The 20,966-nt window shown below is 50.1% G+C and overlaps 1 protein-coding gene across 1 annotated transcript in view; it reads left to right on the forward strand.

Moving 5' to 3' along the window:
* Window positions 1-5,442: 5,442 nt before the first annotated feature.
* Window positions 5,443-20,966, forward strand: part of dnah2 (dynein, axonemal, heavy chain 2) — a 242,216-nt gene continuing 226,692 nt past the window's right edge. The window contains 5 exon segments of the mRNA XM_070863165.1: window positions 5,443-5,469; window positions 12,412-12,565; window positions 13,637-13,695; window positions 17,447-17,617; window positions 20,652-20,880. Of these exon segments, the coding sequence (XP_070719266.1) occupies window positions 12,430-12,565; window positions 13,637-13,695; window positions 17,447-17,617; window positions 20,652-20,880 (595 nt within the window). The 5' untranslated portion in view covers window positions 5,443-5,469; window positions 12,412-12,429.

Raw genomic sequence — 20,966 nt, forward strand, 5'->3', positions numbered from 1 at the left:
GAGAAACCCAAGGCAAAAGCAAAAAGGGCCAATGTACAGCAAAATTCTAAAGAGTCAAAGTGTAATAAAAAGGCAAGCATGAAAGCTCGGGGCCTCAATGCAAGGAGTATTCGGAACCCAGGAGAGGGCTCTGAGCTAGTTAGAGTGGGTGAGAGCACAGATGAACAGGACCCCAAGAAAAAATGCAAAAGGCACGAGGCAACAGAGCAGAGTAGCACTGGGGTAAGGGTAAACCACAAGGTGATAGGAAGGGACAATATGTATGAATATAAAGGGGCTGCAGGAGGGGTCAAAACTATTTTACTTCGGTCTTCACAGTGGAACACACAAAAACCATGCCAAAAATTGCTGGTCACGGGAATGTGGGAAGGGAGGACCTTGAGACAATCACTATCACTAGGGGGATAGTGCTGGACAGGCTAATGGGACTCAAGGTAGACAAATCCCCGGTCCTGATGAAATGCATCCCAGGATATTAAAAGAGATGGCGGAAGTTATAGCAGATGCATTCGTTATAATCTACCAAAATTCTCTGGACTCTGGGGAGGTACCAGCGGATTGGAAAGCAGCTAATGTAACGCCTCTGTTTAAAAAAGGGGGCAGACAAAAGGCAGGTAACTATAGGCCGGTTAGTTTAACATCTGGAGTGGGGAAAATGCTTGAAGCTATCATTAAGGAAGAAATAGCGGGACATCTAGATAGGAATAGTGCAATCAAGCAGACGCAGCATGGATTCATGAAGGGGAAATCATGTTTAACTAATTTACTGGAATTCTTTGAGGATATAACGAGCATGGTGGATAGAGGTGTACCGATGGATGTGGTGTATTTAGATTTCCAAAAGGCATTCGATAAGGTGCCACACAAAAGGTTACTGCAGAAGATAAAGGTACGCGGAGTCAGAAGAAATGTATTAGCATGGATTGAGAATTGGCTGGCGAACAGAAAGCAGAGAGTCGGGATAAATGGGTCCTTTTCGGGGTGGAAATCGGTGGTTATTGGTGTGCCACAGGGATCGGTGCTGGGACCACAACTGTTTACAATATACATCGGTGACCTGGAAGAGGGGACAGAGTGTAGTGTAACAAAATGTGCAGATGACACAGAGATTAGTGGGAAAGTGGGTTGTGTAGAGGACACAAGAGGCTGCAAAGAGATTTAGATAGGTTAAGCGAATGGGCTAAGGTTTGACAGATGGAATACAATGTCGGAAAATGTGAGGTCATCCACCTTGGAAAAAAAACCAGTGAAAGGGAATATTATTTGAATGGGGAGAAATTACAACATGCTGCGGTGCAGAGGGACCTGGGGGTCCTTGTGCATGAATCCCAAAAAGTTAGTTTGCAGGTGCAGCAGGTAATCAGGAAGGCGAATGGAATGTTGGCCTTCATTGCGAGAGGGATGGAGTACAAAAGCAGGGAGGTTCTGCTGCAACTGTATAGGGTATTGGTGAGGCTGCACCTGGAGTACTGCGTGCAGTTTTGGTCACCTTACTTAAGGAAGGATATGCCTGCCTTGGAGTGGGTACAGAGACGATTCACTAGGCTGATTCGAGAGATGAGGGGGTTACCTTATGATGATAGATTGAGTAGACTGGGTCGTTACTCGTTGGAGTTCAGAAGGATGAGGGGTGATCTTATAGAAACATTTAAAATAATGAAAGGGATAGACAAGATAGAGGCAGAGAGGTTGTTTCCACTGGTCGGGGAGACTAGAACTAGGGGTCACAGCCTCAAAATACAGGGGAGCCAATTTAAAACCGAGTTGACAAGAAATTTCTTCTCCCAGAGGGTTGTGAATCTGTGGAATTCTCTGCCCAAGGAAGCAGTTGAGGCTAGCTCATTGAATGTATTCAAATCACAGATAGATAGATTTTTAACCAATAAGGGAATTAAGGGTTACGGGGAGAGGGCGGGTAAGTGGAGCTGAGTCCACGGCCAGATCAGCCATGATCTTGTTGAATGGCGGAGCAGGCTCGAGGGGCTAGATGGCCTACTCCTGTTCCTAATTCTTATGTTCTTATGTTCTTATATGTGTATGCTGACAAGATCAAAGCCCACCTCTGCATTCGGGCTGCAGCTAATGTTGGAACTGGGGACTTTGAATGGAGGATTGCTGTTCAGGGCTTATGGTCCATAACGATGGTAAACTTGCGACCATACAAGTATTTGTGAAACTTCTTGACCCCAAAAATTAATGCCAAAGCTTCCCTTTCAATTTGCGCATAATTACTCTCACTGGCACTGAGAGTGCGTGAAGCAAAAGCAATTGGTCTCTCCTCCCCACTACTTAATACATGAGAGATTACTGCCCCAACACCATACGGAGAGGCATCACATGCTAGCTTAATCTCCTTAGATATGTCATAGTGAACTAACATGGTGCTCTCTACCAATTCACTTTTATACTCCTTGAATGCTGTATCGCATTCTTTTGACCACTTCCAATGGACCTGTTTTTTCAAAAGTTCATTCAGTGGATGTAATACTGTAGCCAAATTTAGTAGGAACTTCCCATAATAGTTCAAAAGACCCAAGAATGAACGAAGTTCAGTGACATTCCTGGGAGTGGGTGCATTTCTAATTGCATCCAATTTTTCCATGGTTGGATGTAAACCATCTTCGTCTACTCTGTACCCTAAGTACTCCACTGAGTTTTTAAATAAGTCACACTTACAAGCAGACACTCGTACTCTGTACTTCTCTAGTCGTTTGAGGACTTCATTCAATATTAAATTGATATAGGCCTAGATATCTATATAGGCCTAGATGAGTATTTGTAGTCAAACATGACTTGGACTTCTCATCAAGTTCAAGCTGTAAGTCGGCATTCGTAAGATCCAGTTTTGAGAAGATCTGACCACCTGTCAGTGTTGTGAACATATCTTCTATATTTGGCAATGTATTGGGGATATTACCCTCTAGAACCTGCTTTACGGTTACTTTATAATCACCACACAATCTTACCTTACCATCGGACTTAGGTACAACAACAATGGGTGCAGCCCAATTACATCGATCTATCTTACAAATAATGTTCTCAGTCTCTAGTCTTTTGAATTTTTGCTCAACTTTCTCCTTGAGTGCATATGGTACGGAACGTGGCTTGTAGTAAACCGATCTAGCGTCCTTCTGTACCCTGATACTCACCTTGAAGCCTTGGATCGGACTGCTCGTTTCGCAGAACACCTTCGGATACTTCTTGATAACCTCATCCGTTGATGAAAATCTCACTTCCACACAGAAAATCTTATTCCAATCCAGCTTCAGTGAGCTCAACCAATTTCTTCCTACTAAGGCAGACTTGTCTCCTTTCACTACTATTAGAGGCAAGTTCTGAAATTGATCTTTATATTTCACCGGTTCGGTGATACGACCTACCACAGGAATTTTCTCTCCCGGGTAGCCTCGCAGCTACTCGTAGCCTCTCCAGTTGGAAATCACGCAATTTGTCGAGGTACAGTGACTCCAGTACAACACTCACGGATGCACCCATGTCAATTTCCATTGGTATCTTGAATCCGCAACATCTATGTGGATTTTGATGCTTTCCGAATCGCTGTCCGTTAACCTCGTGCTCCTGATGACGTGTGACTCTAACATCTCCTCGTCCTGTTGTTGTTCTTCCATGCTATGTAGTCTCTTGGGATTTCTGCTCATAACTTTGAACGCTGGACTCATAGCTTTGAAAGCTGGTTTACCCTTCAGTCGGCATGCCTTCACAAGATGCCCAGTCTTTCTGCAGAAGAAACACTCTGCCTTCACGTATGGACAACTTTGAACAATGTGTTGTCCCAGGCACCTATAGCACGACTTCGACGCTCTGTTAGAATTTCCAGTTCCTGAGACTTTGGGCCCCCACCGTCTTTTACCCTGAACCTGCAGGTGATTTACCTCGGTTGACTGACGACCGTAATCATTATTTAATTCTTGGGAATATTGTTCGGCCATGCCCATCGACCTCGCTGTCTGACAAGCAATCTCAAAAGTCAAGTCATCCGTCATCAATAACTTCCTTCTGATCGCATCATTTTTCACCCCACAAACAAAACGATCCCGTAATGCTCAGTTTTGAAAGTTTCCAAAATTACAGTGCATCGATAGCTTCTTTAATGCAATGATGTAATCACTGATACTTTCATCAGCCTTTTGATTCTGAATCCCGAAATGATAGCTTTCAGCAATTTCTAACGGTTTGGGATTATAATGCTGCTCCAGCTTAAAATCTCTTTAAGCGTTGTGTCCTTTGGCTCGTCAGGCACAAGCAGATTTACAAAAGTGTCATATAATGCTGGACCTGCCTCCGATAAGAAGATCGCTTTCTTATGTTCCAACACAACCCGGTTCTGGACTGCATTGTCTGGAACTTTGATTGTGTTATATGCAGTGAAATACATTTCTAGCCGATCCACATAAGCTTTAAGACAATCCCGGTCGTGTCTATATTCTCCCAAATGTCCTAATACACCTGCCATTTTAATCTCGAGCTGTTCACACCGTGTGCTGTATTGTACCTTGGATTTTGTTGCTTTTTCCAAAGACAGAAATTTCCAAAGTCTCTCTGTCGGCCGGCTGAATCCTTCACCAACAAAATTTAAGCTTTAAATCATCCGAAAAATCCCATCTTACATAGAAACATAGAAACATAGAAAATAGGTGCAGGAGTAGGCCATTCGGCCCTCCTAGCCTGCACTGCCATTCAATGAGTTCATGGCTGAACATGCAACTTCAGTACCCCATTCCTGCTTTCTCGCCATACCCCTTGATCCCCCTAGTAGTAAGGACTTCATCTAACTCCTTTTTGAATATATTTAGTGAATTGGCCTCAACAACAATCTTCCATCGCCAAATGTGATATCTTCACAGAACACAGCATAGACAGCTTCCTAACATGGCAGGCAGCTCTCTCGGAAGGCTCCGAAAATCTGCCTGGGCTGTTTATTATTAACCCTGCACTTGCAGTACACAATATGTCCACATCCACAGTGTGGAGCTATAAACATTTCAAGCTTACAGACATTACACCCATGCTCCCCATGTCCCCATGTTCCCCATGACCCCATGTCACTATGAGGAGTATTGAGGGGGAAGGGCAGAAAGGCCAAGAATTAAAATCTGGCCTGACAATCAGTTTTGGGGGAAATCATGGACTTCCCCTTTAAGGCTCCATTCACAAAATGGCGAAGGCGCGCTGGTTTCCCGGGACAACGGCGGCGGCCAATCAACGAGGCCGCCGGCGGGTGATTGACGGGCGGCCGGTCCCCGCCCCCCCTCTCCCCGCGGTTGCCAGGGAAACGGCAACCAACGGTCAACCCAGCGTGCTGCGGCCCACGCACGCCTCCCATTGGTCGGAGGGCGGGGCGGCGGCGGCGGGCGGCGCGCTGATTGGGCGTGCGGCTGTCAGTCAGGGCGGGGCTCGAGCGGCAAGTTTGGGTGCGCGGCGGCCGGAGAACCCGAGAGAGAGCGACAGGTGAGCAAGTCTAATAATCCCAAATAAACCTAATAAATCCCAAATAAACCCCATAAATCCCCCAATAAAACCCATAAATAAACCCCATAAATCCTCCAATAATCCCAAATAACCCTAAACAAACCCCAAATAATCCTCATAAATCCCAAATAAACCTCAAATAAACCCCATAAATCCCCCAATAACCCGAATAAAACCCATAAATAAACCCCATAAATCCTCCAATAATCCCAAATAACCCTAAACAAACCCCAAATAATCCTCATAAATCCCAAATAAACCTCAAATAACCCCATAACTCCCCCAATAATCCCAAATAACCCCAAATAAACCCCATAAATTCTCCAATAATCCCCAATAACCCTAATAAACACCATAAATCTCCCAATCATCCCAAATAAACCCTAAATAACAGCACAATAAACGAACAAAACCCGAACTAAACCAAAATAACCTGAAATAATCCGGCATAAACCCCAAATAAACCCAAAACTCCAATCAAACCCACAAAAATTGGGGGTAGTGTGCTGACGTGGATTGAGAACTGGTTGTCAGACAGGAAGCAAAAAGTAGGAGTAAATGGGTACTTTTCAGAATGGCAGGCAGTGACTAGTGGGGTACCGCAAGGTTCTGTGCTGGGGCCCCAGCTGTTTACATTGTACATTAATGATTTAGACGAGGGGATTAAATGTAGTATCTCCAAATTTGCGGATGACACTAAGTTGGGTGGCAGTGTGAGCTGCGAGGAGGATGCTATGAGGCTGCAGAGTGACTTGGATAGGTTAGGTGAGTGGGTAAATGCATGGCAGATGAAGTATAATGTGGATAAATGTGAGGTTATCCACTTTGGTGGTAAAAACAGAGAGACAGACTATTATCTGAATGGTGACAGATTAGGAAGGGGGAAGGTGCAACGAGACCTGGGTGTCATGGTACATCAGTCATTGAAGGTTGGCATGCAGGTACAGCAGGCGGTTAAGAAAGCAAATGGCATGTTGGCCTTCATAGCGAGGGGATTTGAGTACAGGGGCAGGGAGGTGTTGCTACAGTTGTACAGGGCCTTGGTGAGGCCACACCTGGAGTATTGTGTACAGTTTTGGTCTCCTAACCTGAGGAAGGACATTCTTGTTATTGAGGGAGTACAGCGAAGGTTCACCAGACTGATTCCCGGGGTGGCGGGACTGACCTATCAAGAAAGACTAAATCAACTGGGCTTGTATTCACTGGAGTTCAGAAAAATGAGAGGGGACCTCATAGAAACGTTTAAAATTCTGACGGGTTTAGACAGGTTAGATGCAGGAAGAATGTTCACAATGTTGGGGAAATCCAGAACCAGGGGTCACAGTCTAAGGATAAGGGGTAAGCCATTTAGGACTGAGATGAGGAGAAACTTCTTCACCCAGAGAGTGGTGAACCTGTGGAATTCTCTACCACAGAAAGTTGTTGAGGCCAATTCACTAAATATATTCAAAAAGGAGTTAGATCTAGTCCTTACTACTAGGGGAATCAAGGGGTATGGTGAGAAAGCAGGAATGGGGTACTGAAGTTGCATGTTCAGCCATGAACTCATTGAATGGTGGTGCAGGCTCGAAGGGCCGAATGGCCTACTCCTGCACCTATTTTCTATGTTTCTATGTTTCTAAAACCCAATAGAACCAAAACAAACCCAGAAAACTTCCAACCCCCCCTCCCCCAACCAACAAAGCCCCAGATAAACCCAGGAAAAGAATTGCATTTATATAGTGTATTTCACAACCACCGTAAACCCGTGTAAACCAGGGGAAAACCTGTCTAAACCCAAGTAAACCTGGATAAACCAGTCTAAACCTGCGGTATGCAAATGTGGTGCCATATTGTGAACCTCAAGATCCAATGAAGCATCAGCTAACCATTTTTTGGTTGCAGGAGGAATGTTCGCCATAACCCCCTCTATACTGTCCCATCAAAAACTCCCAGGGCAGGTGCAGCATGGGGTTAGATACAGAGTAAAGCTCCCTCTACACTGTCCCATCAAACACTCCCAGGGCAGGTATAGCACGGGGTTAGATACAGAGTAAAGCTCCCTCGACACTGTCCCATCAAACACTCCCAGGACAGGTACAGCACGGTTTAGATACAGAGTAAAGCTCTCTCTAAACTGTCCCATCAAACACTCCCAGGGCAGGTACAGCACGGGGTTAGATACAGAGTAAAGCTCCCTCGACACTGTCCCATCAAACACTCCCAGGACAGGTACAGCACGAGTTAGATACAGAGTAAAGTTCCCTCTACAATGTCCCATCAAACACTCCCAGGGCAGGTACAGCACGGGGTTAGATACAGAGTAAAGCTCCCTCTACACTCATCATTATCATAGGCAGTCCCTCGGAATCGAGGAGGACTTGTTTCCACTCCCAAAGTGAGTTCTCTGGTGGCTGAACAGTCCGATACAAGAGCCACAGACTCTGTCACAGGTGGGACAGACATTCGTCGAGGGAAGGGGTGGGTGGGGCTGGTTTGCCGCGCGCTCCTTCCGCTGCCTGCGCTTGGCCTCTTCATGCTCTTTGCATCGAGACTGAAAGAGCTCAGCGCCCTCCCGGATGCACTTTCTCCACCTCGGGCGGTCTGCGGCCAGGGTCTCCCAGGTGTCAGTGGTGATGTCGCACTTTACCAGGGGGAGGCTTTGAGGGTGTCCTTATAACGTTTCCGCTGCCCACCTTTGGCTTGTTTACCATGAAGGAGCTCCGCATAAAGCATTTGCTTAGGGAGTCTCGTATCTGGCATGCGAACTATGTGGCCTGTCCAGCGAAGCTGATCGGGTGTGGTCAGTGCTTCAATACTGGGGATGTTGGCCTGGGCGAGGACACTGATGTTGGTGCGCCTGTCCTCCCAGGGGATTTGCAGGATCTTGCAGAGACATCGCTGGTGATATATCCCCAGCGACTTGAGGTGCCTTCTATACATCGTCCATGCCTGAGATCCATACAGGAGGGTGGGTATTACTACAGCCCTATAGACCACGAGTTTGGTGGTAGATTTGAGGGCCTGGTCTTCAAACACACTTTTCCTCAGGCGGCCGAAGGCTGCATTGGCGCACTGGAGGCGGTGTTGAATCTCCGCATCAATGTCTGCCTTTGTTGACAAGAGGCTCCCGAGGTATGGGAAATGGTCCACGTTGTCCAGGGCCGGGCCATGAATCTTGATGACTGGAGGGCAGAGCTGTGCGGCGGTGACAGGCTGGTGGAGGACCTTTGTCTTACGGATGTTTAGCGTAAGGCCCATGCTTTCATATGCCTCGGTGAATACATCGACTATATCCTGGAGTTCAGCCTCAGAATGTGCGCAGACGCAGGCATCGTCCACGTACTGCAGCTCAATGACAGAGGTTGGGGTGATCTTGGACCTGGCCTGGAGGCGGCGTAGGTTAAACAGCTTCCCACTGGTTCTGTAGTTTAGTTCCACTCCAGCGGGGAGCTTGTTGACTGTGAGGTGGAGCATGGCGGCGAGGAAGATTGAGAAGAGGGTTGGGGCGATGACTCAGCCCTGTTTGACCCCGGCCCGGACGTGGATTGGGTCTGAGATGGATCCGTTGGTAAGGATCACGGCCTGCATGTCGTTGTGGAGCATGCGAAGGATGTTGACAAACTTTTGAGGGCATCCGAAACGGAGGAGGACGCTGCATAACCCCTCACGGTTGACAGTGTCAAAGGCCTTTGTAAGATCGAAGAAGACCATGTATAAGGGCTGGCGCTGCTCCCTACATTTTTCCTGCAACTGACGAGCTGCAAAGACCATGTCTGTTGTGCCCCGTAGGGGACGAAATCCGCATTGTGATTCCGGGATGAGCTCCTCGGCCACTGGGAGAAGACGGTTGAGGAGGACTCTAGCGACAACTTTCTCAGTGGCTGAAAGCAGGAAGATTCCCCTGTAGTTGCTGCAGTCGGACTTGTCCCCTTTTTAAAAATGGTCGCAATCACTGCATCTCCCAGCATGCTCTCCTCCCTCCAGATGAGAGAGATGAAGTCATGTATCCGCTCCAACAGCACCTCCGCCATATTTTAGCGCCTCAGCAGGGATTCCATCCGCACCCGTAGCCTTGTCATTCTTGAGCTGTTTAATGGCTTTGCCAACCTCGTGCAGCGTTGGGGTTTCACTGAGGTGGTGGCGGGTCGCATGCTGCGGGATGGAATCGAGAACACTCGAGTCAAAGGCAGAGTCTCGATTGAGGAGATCTTCAATGTGCTCCTTCCATCGGGCCCTGACTGCCTCGGTGTCCTTGATCAGTATTTCCCCGTTCTTGGCCAGGAGTCGGGTGGGGCCTTGGGAGTTTGGACCGTAGGTGGCCTTGACTGCAGCGAAGAATCTTCGAGTGTCGTGGCTGTCGGCTAGTTGTTGTATCACCTGCGCTTTCTCCATCCACCGCCTGTTCTTTAGGTCCCGGGTTTTTTGTTGGACCTGAGCCTTGAGCTGTCTGTAACATTGTTTTGCAGCTCCCGAGTTGGGTTGTTGCTTGAGGCTCAGAAATGCTTTGCGCTTGCGATCTATTAGTTCTTCGATCTCCTGATCATTTTCATCAAACCAGTCCTGATGTTTTCTGGTTGAGTGACCAAGTGTCTCTTCATAGGCACTGGTTATAGAGGCCTGGAGGGCAGACCAAGCACTGTGGGCATTCAGCATCTCGGGGTCAGCAAGGCACGCCAGATTGGCTGTGAGGCACTGGCTGTATAGGCTCTCTTAGCTGGGTCTTTAAATGCCTTAGCATTAACCTTTTTGTGGAACTGCTTCTGCTGTCCCCTCTGCTTTGGGGCTATGTTTATATCGATGATGGATCGGATTAGGCGATGTTCCGTCCAGCAGTCGTCAGCTCCTGTCATGGTGTGGATGATGTGCACATCCTTGCAATCCCTGGCTCGGACGATGACATAGCCCTGCAGGTGCCAGTGTTTGGAGCGAGGGTGTTGCCACGATGCCTTGTATTTGTCCCTCTGGCGGAACAGGGTGTTGGTGATGAGGAGTTCATGTTCCAGACATTTTGTCAGGAGCAGGGTACCACTGGAATTGGCTTTCCCTACCCGCTCTCTGCCAATCACGCCTCCCCAGAGGGTTGTGTCTTTGTCAACCCTGGCATTAAAATCACCCAGGAGGATCAATTTGTCACCCGTGGGGACACGGGACAAGGATGTCTCGAGGTTGGAATAAAAACCCTCTTTAGCCTCATCCGTTGCATTGAGTGTTGGGGCGTACGCACTGATGACTGTGGCACATTGGTTCCGGGATAGGGTGATATGGAGAGTCATGAGGCGTTCGTTGACCCCACAAGGGGAGTCTTTGAAGCGGTCGACCAACTCATTCTTGACGGCAAAGCCGACTCCATGAAGGCGGCGTTCTGCCTCTGGTTTCCCTTTCCAGAAGAAGGTGTAACCTCTACCATGTTCCTTCAACTGGCCTTCCCCTGCCCCCCGGGTCTTGCTTAGGGCGGCGATGTCAATGTCAAAACCTCTGAGTTCCCGGGCAATTATGGCGGTGCGGCGTTCCGGCCTGTTGCTGTTGGGATTGTCCACGAGTGTCCTGACGTTCCAGGTCCCGAACCTCATACTGGAGTGGAAGATGCCTGTGCGTGAATTCTTTTAACGTGGGGTGGCCGCTGCACACCGGCAACCACACGGGCTTAGCTGAGCAAGGTCCAGTGGCAAGGGGGTCCAAGACAATGGAGACCGGGCACAGCTCGATAAGTCGAGTTGCCTACAGCTCCGAACCGGCTGAAGGGACCGAGAAGTGGCTTCGTCTCATACTCCCAACCAACTTTTAATTAATTGTTAAACTTTGAACCAACTTTTAAACTTATAAAACAATTTAGGAGAACTTTTAAAACTTACATTTTAGACTCTCAACCGAAATACTTTTAAACATCTTTATTATTAACTTATATCTTTGACCTTTAACAACTTTTAAAAACTTTTTAAATTGGGGAAACTTTTATAATCTATTATTGACTTACATCTTAGATTTTTAACAATTCTTAGAAACTTCTTAAAACATTTTAACATATCTTAGAAACTTTTGAAATAAATTGAGAACCTTTATCAACCTTTAATCTTTTAAAATAACTTTGGAAGTCACTTTCCTAATGCCTGCCCCCCAACCTAGCCTCGAGCTATTTACCATCAATGGCGCAACGCGGCGCCTGGCTTGTGGCCTCTACACTGTCCCATCAAACACTCCCAGGGCAGGTACAGCACGGGGTTAGATACAGAGTAAAGCTCCCTCTACACTGTCCCATCAAACACTCCCAGGGCAGGTACAGGGGGTTAGATACAGAGTAAAGCTCCCTCTACACTGTCCCATCAAACACTCCCAGGGCAGGTACAGCACGGGGTTAGATACAGAGTAAAGCTCCCTCTACACTGTCCCATCAAACACTCCCAGGGCAGGTACAGGGGGTTAGATACAGAGTAAAGCTCCCTCTACACTGTCCCATCAAACACTCCCAGGGCAGGTACAGGGGGTTAGATACAGAGTAAAGCTCCCTCTACACTGTCCCATCAAACACTCCCAGGGCAGGTACAGCACGGGTTAGATACAGAGTAAAGCTCCCTCTACAATGTCCCATCAAACACTCCCAGGGCAGGTACAGCATGGGGTTAGATACAGAGTAAAGCTCCCTCTACACTGTCCCATCAAACACTCCCAGGGCAGGTACAGCACGGGTTAGATACAGAGTAAAGCTCCCTCTACAATGTCCCATCAAACACTCCCAGGGCAGGTACAGGGGGTTAGATACAGAGTAAAGCTCCCTCTACACTGTCCCATCACCACTCCCAGGGCAGGTACAGGGGGTTATATTTTCTGTTTTCTGCCCCCAAATCTGTGCGTCTTGTGAGGAGGCCAGTTGAAGGAGCAGTCTGTCACTATGCGCGCCAGGCTTGCTCCGTCCCCATCGCTCACAATGTTTTTGTCTTGCAGGAAGAAGGAAACGGAAGAATGGAAGACGTGGGCAGTGTGCCGTTGGTGGACAGCAATGTCCCAAGTCGGAGATCGTCCAACAATTCCTTGCCGGTGATGGGTACTTTAGGCCTAGATTCCATCATCTCGATCAGGAAAAGCGACATCCCCAGAGGTAGTGTGACGGCAGCACTCGAGGGCAGGGCTGGGCTGGGCGGCTTCCAATCACTATGTCAGCACCTTACACAATGTGCTTGCCCACCACGGCTGCTCTGGGCAATTAGCTGCTGTGTATTTTCTACCAGCAGCCCCGTGCTGGCATTTCAAAGGGGGGACTGGAGCGATGGTGAGATTGCTGGCAGGGAGGGGCGTGCACATTGCAACCATGCCCGCTCTGTGCCAGGAGGTTGTGGGTTCGAGCCCCAGTCCAGAGCTCATAAACCAGGTCGACACTCCCAGTGCCAGTACTGAGGGAGCGACGCTCTGTCGGAGGGGCAGTACTGAGGGAGCGCCGCACTGTCGGAGGGGCAGTACTGAGGGAGCGCCGCACTGTCGGAGGGGCAGTACTGAGGGAGCGCCACACTGTCGGAGGGGCAGTACTGAGGGAGTGCCACACTGTCGGAGGGGCGGTACTGAGGGAGCGCCATACTGTCGGAGGGGCAGTACTGAGGGAGTGCCATACTGTCGGAGGGACAGTACTGAGGGAGCGCCATACTGTCGGAGGGGCCGTCTTTCAGAGGAGACATTAAATCGAGGTTCCATCTGCCCCTTCGGTGGATGTAAAAGATCCCACGGCCATTATTGGAAGAAGAGCAGGGAAGTTCTCCCCGGTGTCCTGGGGCCAATATTTATCCCTCAACCAACATCACTTAAACAGATGATCTGGGTCATTATCACATTGCTGTTTGTGGGAGCTTGCTGTGCGCAGATTGGCTGCCGCGTTTCCCACATTACAACAGCGACCACACTTCAAAAAATATGAAGCGCTTTGTGACGTCCTGAGGTGGTGAAAGGCACGATAGAAATGGGAGTCGTTCTTAGTCCGTTTGTAAAGGCCCCAGCGGCTGGTCCTGACTGGGATTGAGCCCTGGGCCCCTGTCGCCACTGCGTTTGAGCCCCACACTGAGGTTATCGAGCCTCGGCGATATTGGGGCGCGGGCGAGGGTTGTTTCATTGCACAGTGAGCTGATGAACGGTGCTCTGGCCTGTAACTCGGTCTCACCTTTTGCCCTGTTTCTCCCCCCAGTCGATGTGAGAGAAGAGCCGAAGTCCTCTTTCAAACTGGTCTTGGAGTTCCCCAGCCTGGTGAGTGTGCTCAGTGAAGGGGTCGGGTTGGGTTACTTCGAGATGCAATTCCCCTTCTTTCACAGGGAGCTGTAATCGCACGGAAACTTTCCCCAAAGTGTCATTTTCCTCGCTGACACTGGGTCCCCGGGAGGAGGGACTTCATCCACTCTGGGTGGGGTGTTGGTCGGGGGGCTTTCTGCATAAACTCCGTGGCTATGAGAGCGGGTCAGAGACTGTGGGTATTCTGCGGCGAGTGTCTCACCTCCTGACTCCCCAAAGCCTCTCCACCACCGACAACACACAAGTCAGGAGTGTGATGGAACACTCTCCACTTGCCTGGGTGAGTTGCAGCTCCAACAACACTCGAGAAGCTCGACACCATCCAGGACAAAGCAGCCCACTTGATGGGCACGTTACCCACCACCTTCAACACTCACTCCCTCCACCACCGGCGCCCCCTGGCTGCAGTGTGTACCATCTACAAGATACACTGCAGCAACTCGCCAAGGCTTCTTCGGCAGCACCTCCCAAACCCGCGACCTCTACCGCCTAGAAGGACAAGGGGGAGAGGGGGAGGGAGTGGGGAGGGAGGGAGTGGGGGGGGAAGAGGGAGGAGTGGGGAGGAGGGCAGAAGGAGGAGGGGTTGGGGAGGAGGAGGGAGTGGGGGGTGGAGGGAGGAGGAGGGTGTTGGAGGGGGAGGAGGTGGACGGGAGGGACTAGGACTGAACATTTGGATTAGAAGGCAGTCAGAAAAGGGACAGGCACTTTGACTCTGCTGACTTATTTCTGTTTATAACAATGATTGTTCTAGAGTAAAGTTGAAAACTTCCAGGTGTTATCTGAATGGTGACAGATTAGGAAAAGGGGAGGTGCAAAGAGACCTGGGTGTCATGGTACATCAGTCATTGAAGGTTGGCATGCAGGTGCAGCAGGCGGTTAAGAAAGCAAATGGCATGTTGGCCTTCATAGCAAGGGGATTTGAGTACAGGGGCAGGGAGGTGTTGCTACAGTTGTACAGGGCCTTGGTGAGGCCACACCTGGAGTATTGTGTACAGTTTTGGTCTCCTAACCTGAGGAAGGACATTCTTGCTATTGAGGGAGTGCAGCGAAGGTTCACCAGACTGATTCCCGGGATGGCGGGACTGACCTATCAAGAAAGACTGGATCAACTGGGCTTGTATTCACTGGAGTTCAGAAGAATGAGAGGGGACCTCATAGAAACATATAAAATTCTGACGGGGTTAGACAGGTTAGATGCAGGAAGAATGTTCCCAATGTTGGGGAAGTCCAGAACCAGGGGTCACAGTCTAAGGATAAGGGGTAAGCCATTTAGGACCGAGATGCGGAGGAACTTCTTCACCCAGAGAGTGGTGAACCTGTGGAATTCTCTACCACAGAAAGTTGTTGAGGCCAATTCACTAAATATATTCAAAAAGGAGTTAGATGAGGTCCTTACTGCTAGGGGGATCAAGGGGTATGGCGAGAAAGCAGGAATGGGGTACTGAAGTTGAATGTTCAGCCATGAACTCATTGAATGGCGGTGCAGGCTAGAAGGGCCGAATGGCCTACTCCTGCACCTATTTTCTATGTTTCTATGATGAAACAGATGGTCCCAGGTTTGTGTGTGTCAGAGACCCAGGTCATACCTGTGACACTGAAAGAAGAAAGGATTGAAATACAACAACACCAATTTGCATTTATTTAGTGCCTTTAATATCGTAAAAACATCCAAGATGCTTCACAGGAGCGCAAATCCGACAAAAATTGGCAGCAAGCCACATAAGGGGATATTAGGTGTCATGTATTCAACCAGCATTGTAACCCATGTATAAACTGACCTAAGTTGTACACCGTGAGAACACTGACCACTAGGTGGTGAACTTGTGGGAGACACTCCTAACCTGGACTTTCAGGTATAAAAGGGGAAGTTCCACCCATTTCCTGCACTTGAGTGCTAAGGAATAAAGGACAGGTCACAGACTGACCTCTCAAGCATGGGCCTCGTGTGTACTTATACTGTATAGTAAGGACGTATCATTAGGGACAAGTGACTAAAAGCTTGGTCAAAGAGGCAGGTTTTAAGGTGCGTGTTGAAGGAGGAGAGAGAGGTGGAGAGGCGGAGAGGTTGAGGGAGGGAGTTCCAGAGCTTGTGGCCCAGGCAGCTGAAGGCACGGCCACCAATGGTGGAGCGATTATAATCAGGGAGGCTCAATGGGCCAGAATTGGAGGAGCGCAGACATCTCGGAGGGTTGGAGGGCTGGGGGAGATTACAGGGATAGGGAGGGGCAAGGGCCATTTGAAGGGTTTGAGGGATTTGAAAACAAGGATGGGAGTTTTAAAATCGAGGCATTGCCGGACCGGGAGCAAATAACACCTTTTGCCATCGTCGGAATATCCCAACATGTTCCCAGCCAATTAATTGAAGTGCAGTTATGTCAGGAAATTTGCAGCCGTTTTGTACATAGCTGGTCCCACAAAAAGCAATGGGATTAAGCACTAGATCATCTGGTTCTTTGGTGCATTTAGTCGGGGGAGGAAAGTTGGGCAGTCCAGTATTCTTTCAATCGTACCATGGGATGACCTGCATTCACCTGAACAGACTAATGGCTGGCACCTCTGATGGTGCAGCACTCCCTCGGTGGAGTGCCCTAAGTGGAAGAAGTGCATCCGGGAGGTCGCTGAGCACCTCGAGTCTCGTCGCCGAGAGCATGCAGAAACCAAGCGCAGGCAGCGGAAGGAGCGTGCAGCAAACCAGTCCCACCCTCCCCTTCCCTCAACCGCTGCCTGTCCCACCTGTGACAGAGACTGTAATTCCCGTACTGTTCAGCCACCTAAGAACTCACTTTTAGAGTGGAAGCAAGTCGCCCTCGATTTCGAGGGACTGCCTCATGATGATGATGACTCCCTCAGTAGTGTTCCGGAGCACTACATTATAAGAACAGAAGAATTAGGACTAATGAAATCATGGCCAATCTTTGCCTCAACTCCATTTTCCTGCACTATCCCTCGATTCCCTTGGAATCCTAAAATCTATAATTCTCATCCTTGAATATATTCAGAGACTGAGCCTCCACAGCCCTCTGGGGTAGAGAAATCCAAAAATTCACCACCCTCTGAGTGAAGAAATTCCTCCTCATCTCAGTCCTAAATGGCCAACCCCTTATCCTGAGACTGTGACCCCTGGTTCTAGACTCCCCAGCCCGGGGGGGGGAAACATCCTCCCTGCATCTACCCTGTCGAGCCCCGTAAGAATTTTGTATGTTTCAATGAGATCACCTCTCATATCTTCCTCCTCATTTCTTCTAAACTCCAGTGAGCACAGACCCTTTCTACACAATCTCTCCTCCAGGGACAACTCTCTCATTTCAGGAATCAATCTAGTGGCCTCCTTATCTAACGCAAGTATATCCTTCCTCCGATAAGGAGACCAAAACTGTGCACAGTACTCCAGGTGTGGTCTCAGCAAATCCCTGCACAGTTGCAGTAAGGCTTCCTTACTCTTGCACTGCAACCCCACCGTGCAATAAAGGCCAACATGCCATTTGCCTTCCTAACTGCTTGAAAGCGTGTGATGAGTTCAGTGCCTAGAGTCGGAATCGAACCCACAAACTCGATGGGAAGCTACTCCACCGAGCCAAGCTGTCGTCCCTGGGGCGGGGGGGGGGGGGAAAACGGAGAGGGTCCAGGTCAGCCGCGCGGCGTGAGCGTTGGGACAGGCCGTGCGGCAATGCCTGAAAGCGCCCCCTAATCTCGATGTTCTCTGCTGCAGGCTGACCTCTTCAAAAGTCGGGTGGTGCTGGAGAACCTCCAGCCGGAAATGTGGAGGGAGAGCGACGACGACTTGCTGGACGAGTTTGCCCAAGACGTGACGCAGCGAGTACTGACTGTGCACATGGATCCGTACGCCGGACTACAGGTGTTGCTGGGCACACCTTCGCAGGTACGTCTCAACGTCGGTCAATTCCGGCGGGCACCATTCGCCAGCAGTCAGGTGGGTTCGGAACACAGGAACAGGAGGAGGCCCATTCAGCCCCTCGAGCCTGTTACACAGGAACAGGAGGAGGCCCATTCAGCCCCTCGAGCCTGTTACACAGGAACAGGAGGAGGCCCATTCAGCCCCTCGAGCCTGTTACACAGGAACAGGAGGAGGCCCATTCAGCCCCTCGAGCCTGTTACACAGGAACAGGAGGAGGCCCATTCAGCCCCTCGAGCCTGTTACACAGGAACAGGAGGAGGCCCATTCAGCCCCTCGAGCCTGTTACACAGGAACAGGAGGAGGCCCATTCAGCCCCTCGAGCCTGTTACACAGGAACAGGAGGAGGCCCATTCAGCCCCTCGAGCCTGTTACACAGGTACAGGAGGAGGCCCATTCAGCCCCTCGAGCCTGTTACACAGGAACAGGAGGAGGCCCATTCAGCCCCTCGAGCCTGTTACACAGGAACAGGAGGAGGCCCATTCAGCCCCTCGAGCCTGTTACACAGGAACAGGAGGAGGCCCATTCAGCCCCTCGAGCCTGTTACACAGGAACAGGAGGAGGCCCATTCAGCCCCTTGAGCCTGTTACACAGGAACAGGAGGAGGCCCATTCAGCCCCTCGAGCCTGTTACACAGGAACAGGAGGAGGCCCATTCAGCCCCTCGAGCCTGTTACACAGGAACAGGAGGAGGCCCATTCAGCCCCTCGAGCCTGTTGCACAGGAACAGGAGGAGGCCCATTCAGCCCCTCGAGCCTGTTACACAGGAACAGGAGGAGGCCCATTCAGCCCCTCGAGCCTGTTACACAGGAACAGGAGGAGACCCATTCAGCCCCTCGAGCCTATTACACAGGAACACAGGAGGAGGCCCATTCAGCCCCTCGAGCCTGTTACACAGGAAGAGGAGGAGGCCATTCAGGACCTCGAGCCTGTTACACAGGAACAGGAGGAGGCCCATTCAGCCCCTCAAGCCTGTTACACAGGAAGAGGAGGAGGCCATTCAGCCCCTCGAGCCTGTTACACAGGAACAGGAGGAGGCCCATTCAGCCCCTCGAGCCTGTTACACAGGAACAGGAGGAGGCCATTCAGCCCCTCGAGCCTGTTACACAGGAACAGGAGGCGGCCATTTTATCAATCTCAGTGTTGAAATTTCCAATTGACCCCTGACCTCAGCAGCTTTTTGGGGGAGAGTTTTCCAGATTCCCACTGTCCTTTGTGTGAAGAAGTGCTTCCTGACATCATTCTGAACGGCCTGGCTCTAATTTTAAGACGACGCCCCCTTGTTCTGGACCCCCCCCCCCACCAGAGGGAATAGTTTCTCTCTCTCTACCCCGTCAACTCCTTTAAACCCCTCGATTAGATCACCCCTTAATCTTCTACACTCGAGGGAACACAAGACCCAGTCTGTGCAACCTGCCCTCGTCATTTAACCCTTTCAGCCCCGGGTATCGGTCTGGGGAATCTGCTCCCCCTCCGAGGCCGATATATCCCCCCTGAGGGGCGGAGCCCAGGACTGGACGCAGTTACTCCGGACAGGGTCTGACCCGAGCTTTATATAAACTGAAGCATCACTTCCTCCCCTGTGTATTCCAGCCCTCGAGATAAAGACCAACATTCTTGGCGATTTCTGGATCTCTCTGCTGCTCCACAGTTCCTCGCTTCCCTCGCTTTGGCAAGGGTGATGTCAGGAACATAACATAAGAAATAGGAGCAGGAGTCGGCCATTCGGCCCCTCGAGCCTGCTCCGCCATTTAATAAGATCAGGGCTGATCTGATCTTGGCCTCAGCTCCACTTCCCTGCCCGCTCCCCATAACCCTCGACTCCCCTATCGTTCAAAAATCTGTCTATCTCCGTCTTAAATATATTCAATGACCCAGCCTTGACAGCCTTATATGGCACCTTATCGAATGCCTTCTGGAAATCCAAATACACGACATCTACTGCTTCCCCTTTATCCACCCTGCTCGTTGCATCCTCAAAGAACTCCAGCACATTTGGCAAACGTGATTTCCCCTTCATAAAACCATGTTGACTCTGCTTGACTGTATTATGATTTTTCCAAATGTCCTGCTACTGCTTCCTTAATAATGGACTCCAGCATTTTCCCAATGACAGATGTTAGGCTAACCGGTCTATAGTTTCCTGCTTCCTGTCTGCCTCCTCTCTTAAATAGGGACGTTACATTTGAGGTTTTCCAATCCGCTGGGACCGCTCCAGAATCCAGGGAATTTTGGTAGGTTGCAACCAATGCATCCACTATCCCTGCCGCTACTTCTTTTAAGACCTCACACTTCCCCATATTATATCCACCTGCCACTGTTTAGCCCAGTCATTTAATCAAGACATCATAGCACAGTGTCTCCAAGATAAGAGGAGACTAATTGCTGTCCTGTTTCTGACTGCTCCATTTTTGATTGGGGCGGAGGAGCGGTGAGAGATCGGGGCCCAGGAGAGGCGTGATCGGGGCGCAGAAGAGGCGAGGGCCCAGGGGCAGCACGGGCCCAGCCCACACTGCGATATGTGCGCGCACTAGGCCCACGCAGCAGAGCTGGTCTCCAGTTAGTCCTGGGTAACCCTTGCCACTGGACCAAGGCCTCGCTCTGTCAAGCCCGCGTGGTGGCTGGTGTGCAACGGCCACCCCACGTTAAATAAATCCACCCACAGGCATCTTCCACCCTTTGGGATCTGGAACATTGAAACACCTGTGAACTCATCTCTTTTTGGCGTGGGAGCATGTCATCCTCGCTTCAAGGGACTGCCGATAATGATGAGAATCCAGGGAATTTTGGTAGATTGCAACCAATGCATCCTCTATCTCTGCAGCTACTTCTTTTTAAGACCTCACACATCCCCATATTATATCCACCTGCCACTGTTTAGCCCAGTCATTTAATCAAGACATCATAGCACAGTGTGTAGGTAGCCCTCCGCACCCTCACAACTAAAGCTGACGTTATCTCCAGGAGCTCCAACTGAATTTTGTCCCTCTCTTCCCACGCAGTCCACGGATTACCTCATCTACTTCCTGCGCAAGGAGAAAGCTGAAATCAATCGGGAGAACTTTGTGCAAGTTGTCCAGTACGGCAGCATCCGGGGCGGGCACCTGGAGAGCTTGCTGAGGCACATGCTGGGTCTCTACGCTCCTCAGTTCCTCGGGAACCGCTTGTGGCCCGAGAGCATCAAGAACAACTTCTCGGCGCACCTGCACAAGTTCCTTGCCAGCTTGACAGGTACCTGCTCGCCAAAGCTTTCGCCATGTGGGCCGCCCGTGGGCCAGGCGGTAGCTCACAATCCAGACCGACACTGCCAGTGCCGG

Source organism: Pristiophorus japonicus, chromosome 20 (assembly GCF_044704955.1).
Source record: "Pristiophorus japonicus isolate sPriJap1 chromosome 20, sPriJap1.hap1, whole genome shotgun sequence".
NCBI lineage: Eukaryota > Metazoa > Chordata > Chondrichthyes > Pristiophoridae > Pristiophorus > Pristiophorus japonicus.